Raw genomic sequence first — 10538 nt, 5'->3', positions numbered from 1 at the left:
ATGTGTGTGCATTTTTTTGAACTTTGATCATTTGAAAATTAAACTTCAAAGTTCAGAGCTCTCTTAGAGCACAAAATTTGGTGCTCTTCTCTTCCTCCCCCTTCATTCATCTCCTTCTTCCTCCAAGCTCTTATCCATGGCCTCCTATGGTGGTGAGCTTCTTCTAGACTCATCTTCTCCTTGAAGTGGCATCTCCTCTATCTCTTCCTTCTCCATTCCGCTGCCATTCATCTTCCAAGAAGCAAAGGAATCCATTGATGAAGAAGATCCAAGGCCTACAAGCTCCAATGGAGCCTACATCATGTGGTATCAAGAGCATCTTTATCTAGGTGATGTTCTTTTGCTTCCTCTATCTTTTTGTTTGGTGAATTCTCTTTAATTCCTTATTCTTCATCTTATTCTCCATGTATATCCTCCATTGTCTTGTGGTTTGGTGCTATTTAGAGTAGATTAAAAAAAAATCGATTAAATCTTAGATCTACACTTGTTCTTGCATTTCTATGGTTCAAATTTTGTAGATCTACTCTTTAATCTTGTTTTTGTGTTGATTTTAGGTTCTATCATTTTTCATTCATAATATTATTGTGCTAAACCTTAGATCTAAATGTTCTTCCAAAATATTGATTAGAAAAAAAAACACAAAAATCTAAGTGTAAATCACTTAATCCATGTTGTCTTAGAGTCATGTTTAGTCATAGTAATTGTCACATTATGTTCTAAGTTTATGTTGAATTTTTATTTTGTTGATTGAATTCTAGATACATTTGTTCATGTATTCTTGTCATTTTTAGCCCATCTTTTGAATTTTGAGTCTAATTCATGCATGTTATTTAGTTCATAACATGTTCTAAATCAATTCCTAGAAGTAGTCTTGTTGTTGAACTCTTTTTTTTGTTTTCTAAGTTTCCTACATGATGCCTATTATGAAGTTGAGTGTTGGATCAAGTGGCCTCAGAATAATTAAGAAGGGGGGTTGAATTAATTATTCCTAAACCTTTACTAATTAAAAATTACTCTTCTATGGCTTTTACTATATTGTTAAGAGAATGAGGAGTAGAAGAGAAACTTAACAGAAAGTAAAAGCGGAAATTAAATGCACAGCGGAAAGTAAAAGAGTATGGAAGAAGGAAACAAACACACAAGAGTTTTTATACTGGTTCGGTAATAACCCGTGCCTACATCCAGTCCCCAAGCGACCCGCGGTCCTTTAGATTTCTTTCAACCTTGTAAAAATCCTTTTACAAGCAAAGATCCACAAGGGATGTACCCTCCCTTGTTCTCTTTGAAACCCTAGTGGATGTACCCTCCACTAGAACTGATCCACAAGAGATGTACCCTTTCTTGTTCTCAGTCAAACCCAAGTAGATTTACCCTCTACTTGTACCACAAAGGATGTACCCTCCAATGTGTTAAGACAAAGATCTTAGGCGGTTAAACCTTTGATACTTTGTGAATGGGGATACAAAAGAATTCTCAGGCGGTTAGTCCTTTGAACACTTTTGTATTAGGGAATGGGAAGAATCAAAAGAATTCTCAGACTATGTTGTTTTGAATTCTTTGATAAGGGAGAAGGGAGACACAAAAGAATTCAGGCAGTTAGTCCTTTGTTCTTTTGGAAAAGGGAGAAGAGAGACACAAAAAGAATTCAGGCGGTTAGTCCTTGGCAAATTCTTTTTGGAAAAGGGAGAAGAGAATGAAAAGATGAATAGCACAAGTTTTCAAGGTTTAGAAAACCAGAAAACTTCAGAAAGCTTTTGGTACAAAGAAGAAGAAGAAGTTCAAAGAGATTCAAGGCTTGTAAAGGATTTTATGAAATAAGTGTTCAAGATTGAATGAATTGAATTTTTGAAAAGCAAATCAAAGCCTTGCTTTTATAGACTCTTCATGTCTGGCCAAGAGGACCATTTAGAAGAGTTACAACTTTTAGAAAAACTTAAAACCAATTTGAAAAAGTCAAAACCTTTTTGAAGAGTTACATCTTTTGATTTATTCAGAAACAGTTACTGGTAATCGATTACCAAATCAGTGTAATCGATTACACAAGGCTTTTATGTGAAAGGATGTGACTCTTCACATTTGAATTTGAATTTCAACATTCAAAGGGACTGGTAATCGATTACCAAAACATTGTAATCGATTACCACTTTTTGAAATTAATTGGAACGTTGTAAATTCAATTTGAAAACTTTTTCAAAACAATTTTGCTACTGGTAATCGATTACAACAATCTAGTAATCGATTACCAGAGAGTAAAAACTCTTTGGTAAACATGTTCTGAGAAAAAACATATGCTACCCAATTTTTGAGAAAAACTTTCCATACTTATCTTGATTAAGCCTTCTCTTGATTCATGAATCTTGAGTCTTGAATCTTGATCTTGATTCTTGAGATCTTGAACCTTGAATCTTGATTCTTGACTCTAAACTTTCTTCTTGTGTCTTGAATTCTTCTTGATTCTTATCTTGAACTCTTGAATTGTTCTTTGATTGATCTTTGAGTTTTTTGTCATCACCTTTGTCATCATCTTTTGTTATCATCAAAACACCTTTGAATCACCTTTGATTCACCATGAAGCTTTGCTTCTACAATCTCCCCCTTTTTGATGATGACAACTTCTGAAATCAAGAAACACACACACACTTTTTCCTAGTCGATCACTCACATAAATTCTCCACCTTTTTTTTTTGAATTTATGCTTATCTTAAAAATAAGTTGATTACTCATGTGAATTCTTGATTTAATCCCATTTCTCTCCCCCTTTGGCATCAACAAAAAGCCAAAGTGCGTATCAAACTTAAGGTATACAAATATAACTTAAACATCCATACAATGTTCATGAAAAAATATCAACCAAATCATGAAGCAAGAAGCAACAACCATGAATAGATTAATTATAAACTCCACATAGTCAAATAACATACTTAATATTGGTCCAAACATACCATGCAAATAAGGAAATAGTAAATTGTTCAAATACCATAATAATATAGAGATTTATTTTGATAAGTCACTAACATCTATTAGTCCTAATTCTCTTCTAATGTTATAGAAGGTATCTTTACTTAGTGGTTTTGTAAAGATGTCTGCAAGTTGATTTCTAGTATCTACAAACTCTAAAACAACATCACCTTTTAAAACATGATCTCTAATAAAATGATGCTTAATTTCTATATGCTTGGTTCTAGAGTGAAGAACTGGATTTTTAGATATGTTTATGGCACTTGTGTTGTCACATTTTATGGGAATGTGATCTAATACTATTCCATAGTAAGATAGTTGTTGCTTCATCCACAAAATCTGTGCGCAACAACTACCAGCAGAAATATATTCTGCTTCTGCTGTGGATAATGGTACACTATTTTGTTTCTTGCTATTCCAAGAAACAAGTGCAGACCCTATGAATTGACATGTACCACAAGTACTTTTCCTATCTGTTTTTGATCCAGCAAAATCTGAATCTGAGTATCCTACTAGGTTGTATAAAGAATTCTTAGGGTACCATAATCCTAAACTAACTGTTCCTAATAGATATCTTATGATTCTTTTTACTGCCATTAAATGTGAAAACTTCAGATCTGATTGAAATCTTGCACACATGCATACACTAAACATAATATCTGGCCTACTTGCAGATAAGTAAAGTAGAGATCCAATCATACCTCTGTATTGCTTTGGATCAACAGGTTGACTGGATTCATCTTTGTCAAGATAACAACTTGTATTCATAGGAGTAGCCAAGTGTTTTGAGTTTTCCATTCCAAATCTCTTAATGACTTCTTTGCAATACTTTGCTTGATTAACAAAGATCCCATCATTTGTTTGTTTGATTTGTAGTCCAAGAAAGTAATTTAACTCACCCATCATGGACATTTCAAACTCACTTTGCATATCAATAGAAAACTCCTTGCACAAAAATTCATTAGTTGATCCAAAAATTATATCATCAACATAAATTTATACTAACAAGATATCATTATCCTTCTTTTTTATGAATAAGGTGGTATCTACCTTTCCTCTAGTAAAATTCTTTTCTAATAGGAATTTACTTAATCTTTCATACCAAGCCCTAGGTGCTTGTTTTAAGCCATAAAGTGCCTTCTTTAACCTATAGACATGGTCTAGTTTTTGTGAGTCTTCAAACCCAGGAGGTTGTTCCATATATACCTCCTCCTGAATTAGACCATTTAAGAAAGCACTTTTGACATCCATTTGATATAGTTTAAAATTCATAATAGATGCATATGCTAATAACATCCTAATAGCTTCTAATCTAACTATAGGTGCAAAAGTTTCTTCATAGTCTATACCTTCTTCTTGGTTATATCCTTTTGCCACAAGTCTAGCTTTATTCCTAATTACTATACCATTTTCATCCAATTTATTTCTAAATACCTACTTAGTTCCTATGATTGGATAATCTGAAGGTTTTTCTACTAATTCCCATACATCATTTCTTTCAAATTGATTTAATTCTTCTTGCATAGCTACTATCCAATGATCATTTATAATAGCTTCCTTAAAATTTTTAGGTTCTATTAATGAAACAAATGACATATTATTGCATAAATCTTTAAGAGAGTGTCTAGTTGTTACCCCATTTGAGATATCACCGATGATGTTGTCAAGAGGATCATGAAGAATTTGAGTCAAGAAGAAAGGGGCCAACCACCTTAAGAGCTATTGGACTAGGAAGCACTCCAAATTGAGTGAATCACCAAAGAGAGAACAACCACCAAAATTGAGGACCATTTTGTAATTTTGTAATTTTCAATTTCCTTACCTTCATTGCTTTCAAGTTTTGTAACAAAAAGGCCTTTCATTGGAAGTGTGTTGGGAGCCTCCAATAGGTTACCAAACCTCCATTTGTGTGTAATAATTTTAGGCAATTTTTCCTTAGGATAGTGAGTTTTTTGTTGGGAACCTTGAATGTGGTCATCCAAACACTCTTAGGATTTGCCTAGTTTACATTTCTTGCTTACTTTCATAGCTTATTTCCTTTACCTTCCATTGTCAAACCGCCTAGATAGCTTTCCTTTTACCAATTAGTTTTTTACCTTATCTTTCACACCTCTTTTAGTGTTTATTTTGGCTAGCTTCAACCATAGATTCTTTTACCTTTTGTTTTCAAACCTCCAACAAGAAAGAACCACAACTTAGGAACCAACATGAGTCATCATTCATCTAGTGTTAATGGCGAGCGTACTAGTCATAAAGACCCTTTATCTAGAATCTTAGACGAGTTGAGTTCCCTCAAGTTATGGAAAGAAAAACAAGAGAGAAAAGAAAAAGGAAAAAAAAAAGAGTGGAAGAAATAAGTCAAGATGAAAGAAAGAAAATAAGAGAGGAAGAAAGAAGAAAAATAATGAAAGAAATGAAAAGAGAAAAACATGCCTCCTATAGTAGTCATAACTCTTGCAAGAGCCTAAGTGAAGAACTTCGTGACTATTACGAAGGAAGGCATAGGTCACATCTTAGACCTCACTCCCATAGAAGAGAAAAGGAAAGAAAGCCACAAGAGGCTAACATTAACCTCCCACACTTCCATGGGAAGGACAATGTAGAGGCTAACTTAGATTGGGAAATAAGGGTAGAGCAACAACTTAAAAGGAAGTCTACTTCAAAATCTTATGGCTCTCACTCTTATCTAAAGAGAGACCAAGGTCAAGGCATCTTAGGGGTGACACTGATGTGCCATCATTTTCTTCTATTTTCTAAACCCTTTTTGCACCATTTTAATTACTGATTGGTCTTAATTGTCAATTAATTAGGCAGTTTTATTATTTGGGCCCATTTAGCTAATTTGATGTTTTTAATCTTTTTTCAAGAATTAATGAAACATTGGGCTTAATCCGGATTTTGGTTGTGGACTTGAAGAGGGCAAATAAAGCAGCGCTTACCTTAGTTAATTTCTAATTAGGAAATTTCGCAATTTTATTTTATGTTGTTCAGTGTTTATTGCGTTTTGGGCCAGAGTATTGTAATAGGGCCCAGTGACTTTGAGTGACTCTTTTTAAATAGCAGCCTTGGGATTCGTGCAAGGCATTCTGTTATGCTATTCATTATTCAGAGCTTTTGTTTTAGGGTTTCACGTTTCCTGCTTTGATGCTACTGTTCACGTAATGCAATTTTACGTTTTCTACTTCTAATTACAATTTCGTTCTTGCTTCTTCTTCTACTTTCATTTACGTTTCTGTTCATTTACGTTTTTGTTCATTTACGTTTCTGCTTCATGTTTCATTTGCATTTTCTGTTTGAATCCATGGAAGGCTAGATTTTCTGGTGTTGTTTCCTTTTGAGGACGAAGCCCAACTCTCTTTGAGGTTTCGCTTGTAATGTGGTTTCCTGGCAGTTTTCCCTTCACCAGTTATCCCAAATTCGTGAATATTAATCAGTGCACGCTTCGTGTTCGATTAATTGCCTTTGAGCCTAACTTGCGTTCATGCTTAATGGACGAAGGGTTAACTGGTGTATGTGGTGCCTAATCACGTATTGAAAACCCTAAGTTGATTTTCGCTTAGTAAATTGAAATAGGGTTGGATTAAGTGGTTGACTGTCAGGGATGAATTCTCCATAACCCAGGATAAGAGAATGGCTTCTGAATCAGAGGAAACAACCCGCACTTATGAAGCTCTTACTGATGTGGCACGGCGGGGCCTCTTTGGCTCGTTGTCCCGACCGCAAGCCCTGGCCTTTGTTCTTCCTTTCCGAGATATTTTTCCTTATGTCAGCCTACGTAGGTTTATAGCCTAACCCAAACTTCCCGCGGTTTCCTCTGGTGCTTACCAGGCTGGTCCTGCCGCCGTTGTTCTTGCCCAAACCCATTCTGGGCTCGTAGCCGTGCCCCAACATCACCCTGGCCACCATCATTGCCGCATCGGACAGGCGGGGCTGCCTAGAGAGGGAATCTATGAAGGCGATGCTTACTACCTCAAAAGATTGGAAAGTCATTTCCAATGACTCCTCTACGGCTTCCACGTATGGCATAGAGGAAGGACAACTTACCAGGACATCTTCCTCACCTGATACTATGACCAAATGTCCTTCCACTACAAACTTCAGCTTTTGGTAGAGTGTGGAGGGGACGACTCCCACTGAGTGGATCCATGGACGTCCCAAAAGACAGTTGTAGGCCGGGTTGATATCCATCACTTTGAATGTAACCTGGCAGGTATGAGGCCCTATCTGTACTGGGAGGTCGATCTCTCCCCTTACCTCTCGACGGCTGCCATCGAAGGCACGAACCACCATGGAACTTTGCCTTAGATGGGAAGCGTTAAATGGTAATTTCTCCAACGTGCTTTTGGGCATCACGTTCAGGCTTGAGCCGTTGTCGATGAGTACTTTGGCCATAACGTGTTCCATGCATTTGACTGACACATGTAAAGCCCTGTTATGTCCTCTCCCCTCGGCGGGGATTTCCTCTTCAGCGAAGGTGAGGTAGTTGTTAGCTGTGATGTTATTGACGATTCCCCCAAAGCCTTCTACGAAGATGTCTTGGGCTACATGAGCTTCATTCAAGACCTTTACCAGCAAAGCTTAGTGAGGCTCAGAGCTCATGAGCAGCTCCAGAAGGGAGACTATAGTTGGGGTCTTGTTGAGTTGTTCAATGACTTTGAACTCACTTTGTTGGATAATGCGGAGGAACTCGTCGGCCTCCTCGAGTGATACCTCTTTCTTGCCACAGCCCTCTCTTCCCTTATAAAGATCCTTCGTCGAAACATCCTCGTCCGGTGCGGGGATCACTTTGACATTTTGTCCTTCGGTCATCCTTGCTTTCCCTTTAGTGATTGCGGGCTGTATCAGCAGGCTAGGGGCTGCGAACACGCGAGCGCTGCGGGTTATGCCGCTTAGCCCGGTGATGTTGGTCACTTTGGCCGATAGTGAGCTGATATCGGTAGCTTCTCCCTTCCTAACGCCCGGAGGGGCATACCTCCACGGAACTGCGCGGTTGTTCTTGTAAGGAAATAGAATAGATCTACCGCCGACACTGCTGATGGGTGTTGAGGTCTTTGGGGAGTCGTGTCCCTGGTGAAGTGTATTACCAAGGGTTTAGGTTTTTTAGGTCCTTCTTCATCTGCCGACTGCATGTATACATGTTGTTCCTCCTCCCTCTCACTGTCGACCTCAAGCCAGCCTTAGTCTATCATCTGTTCTAATAGATCTCTTACTGCCAAACATGTTTCCATGTCATGGAGTACACCCAGATGCATTAAGCAAGAATCTTCTCTGCGCCCACCGTAGGGAATCATGCCCGCCTTTTGCAAGGCTTTGTAGATAAACCTTCTGGGGGTCGTTACGTCCTTCAAAAGCTTGGGCCTATGTGACCTACTCACCTCGATGGCATTAACCGCCCCTCCTCCATGATTGGCAAGCGGGTTTGTTTTTATGTTAGGCCCATCCTCTTGAAAAGTAAACCATCCGGCTTCTATCAAGCTTTGGACCTTGCTTTTCAAGGCCAAGCACTGTTCGATCGAGTGGCCTGGGGTCCCCCCATGGTATGCGAAGGTTGCACTAGGGTTATACCATTTTGGGAATGGAGACTGGAAGATCTTTCTCGGGACCACCACGACCAATTGGTTGGCGATGAGAGATGGCAAGAGTTCCCCATATGTCATTGGGATCGGGGCGAAAATTTGTGCCTTCCTTGGTGAAAAGTTCCTCGCCGTGTTTGCGCCAAAGTGAGCGTTGTTGACCGAGTGAGGCCGAGTCGAAGTCGGAGCCTGAAGAGCTCTCCCCTGTGGGGGTGTGGGCACCCTTGGTTGGGTGAGTGCTGTATCGGAAAAGGCCTCGGCGCGAGCCAAAAAACTTGGGTGATGTTGTGCATATTGGTGGGTACCGTGGGGGGTTTGCGGTGGATTAGGCCACGCAAGTGTTGAAGTGACGCTATGTGCATCTCCCTCTTTCTTCTTTGCCCCAGCTATTCTGGTCCTCCTACTGCTGGCACCTATCGGGGAGACATAATCAAACTTTCTCCTCTTCAAACCCACCTCGATCCTTTCTCCGACGGAGACCAAGTCCGCGAAGCTGGAAGGCATGTAGCCCACTAATTTCTCATAGTAAAATACAGGCAAGGTATCCACCATCATAGTAACCATTTCCCTCTCGACCATGGAAGGGGCTACTTGCGCTGCCAGGTCCCTCCAACGCTGAGCGTATTCTTTAAAGGACTCGTTTTCCCGTTTAATCATGTTTTGCAACTGAGTCTGGTCGGGAGCCATGTCAGAGTTGTATTGATACTGTCTAAGGAAGGCGGTAATCAGATCCTTCCAGGTGCGAATGCGTTGGGTGGTTTCGAGGTTCTCCCGTGATGTTGGGTTGAGGTAGTGCGTTGGGCGCCGGCCCCTCGGCGGGAAACAGGGAGTAGGAGTCGACGTTTCCCTCAGCATGTTCTCGATGATCCTCGTGGACCTCGTCAGGATGTCGAGGAGGCTCCCCTTCGAGGGTGAGGGGAGGAACGTGACCCGCATCGTCATGTATGACTGGTGGTGTGTAATTATGTGGTAAACCGTAGGGGTATATTCCTCAGTTGTACCCCGGATGGGGTTGCTGATGTGCCCCGGTGTGCTTCTCTCTCGTCCCACCATGTTTGGAATAGGGTGGTGTGCAACAGTTGGGTGAGTCAAGTCTGCTTCGGCAGCCGAACTAACAACGACGGCGGTGGCCGCGTTACTCTCCATTAGTTGTTTCATTCCCAACATGGCATCCATTATGGAAACCATTTGTTCTTTCAAAGCCAACATGTCGACTTTCATCTATTCCTGTACTTCCTCTAGGTCACCCATCGTCCTAGATTTGGATCTGGTGTGATAGGGATGCCTTGGGGCGCACTTAGTTATGGTGTATTTCCTAAAAAGACCAAATGTAAGGAGTACGTAATGAGAAATGAATGTATGCTAGAGATGGAATGTGGGAGTGATCTGATTCGCACTATTTTTCTTTGGAGTAAAATCACGGGATAAACTCATTTTATTCAGAAAGTTATAACTAGTCAAGATCTGAGTGACAATATAAACTCCCTAACGGCTCCTAATTATATAGGCCATCAAGTCTATCATGTGCTGACAATAGTGGAGGAGCCCGTGGATCTCCTCGGGGGCAGAGTAGGTGTCTGCCATAGCTTTGGCCTTTGCCAGCAATCGGGGAAGTTCTTGACTCCCGTTCAAAGTAAGAGCAAACCGATCCATCCACATCGTTGCTTCTTGATGTAACGAGTCAATCACCCTTCCTCTAGCCTCCTTTTCCGCGTACACTCGGGCGTATTCGTCCGCCACTTTGTGCTCGTGGGCCATGGCTAGATTTAATTTTTCTTGGTACTTGCTGATGATGGTTAACATGTTTGTTTCGGTCTCGCATAATCGTTGAGACAAACTCCTCTTGGACCTTAGGCAAACCCTCAATTCATCCTTTAGAATCAAGCCGTCTACTCGCGATTGGTCCATTGCCTCTCTTTGGAGCTTAAGCTCGCTATTACTGCCCCACAGAGCCCCTCAGAATTTGTTCCATCCATGTTCTTCCTTACGGGCCTTCTTGGTCTCTTG

General features: G+C 40.2%; 1 protein-coding gene across 1 annotated transcript; it reads right to left on the bottom strand.

Annotated features, from left to right (window-relative positions):
* Positions 1 to 7536: 7536 nt before the first annotated feature.
* Positions 7537 to 9740, bottom strand: LOC114401964. The gene is made up of 3 exons (XM_028364531.1): positions 9127 to 9740; positions 8169 to 9024; positions 7537 to 8025 (listed from the first exon to the last, which is right to left on the bottom strand). The coding sequence occupies exons 1-3, from the start codon at positions 9738 to 9740 to the stop codon at positions 7537 to 7539; spliced, it is 1959 nt and encodes a 652-aa protein (XP_028220332.1).
* Positions 9741 to 10538: the final 798 nt, after the last annotated feature.

The sequence above is a fragment of the Glycine soja genome, chromosome 20 (assembly GCF_004193775.1).
Source record: "Glycine soja cultivar W05 chromosome 20, ASM419377v2, whole genome shotgun sequence".
NCBI classification, from domain to species: domain Eukaryota; kingdom Viridiplantae; phylum Streptophyta; class Magnoliopsida; order Fabales; family Fabaceae; genus Glycine; species Glycine soja.
Note: the sequence above shows the minus strand (reverse complement) of the source record. Positions and strands in the feature narration are given on the sequence as shown.

What these genes read in the sequence shown, in the direction of transcription:
- LOC114401964 (XM_028364531.1), bottom strand. Translation starts at nt 9,740, where the DNA reads ATGTTGGCTTTGAAAGAACAAATGGTTTCCATAATGGATGCCATGTTG. An exon ending in CGTTGGAGGGACCTGGCAGC is followed by an intron (nt 9,025 to 9,126) that starts GCAAGTAGCCCC and finishes CATGCCTTCCAG; the next exon opens with CTTCGCGGACTTGGTCTCCG. An exon ending in ACATGGAAACATGTTTGGCA is followed by an intron (nt 8,026 to 8,168) that starts GTAAGAGATCTA and finishes ACACTTCACCAG; the next exon opens with GGACACGACTCCCCAAAGAC.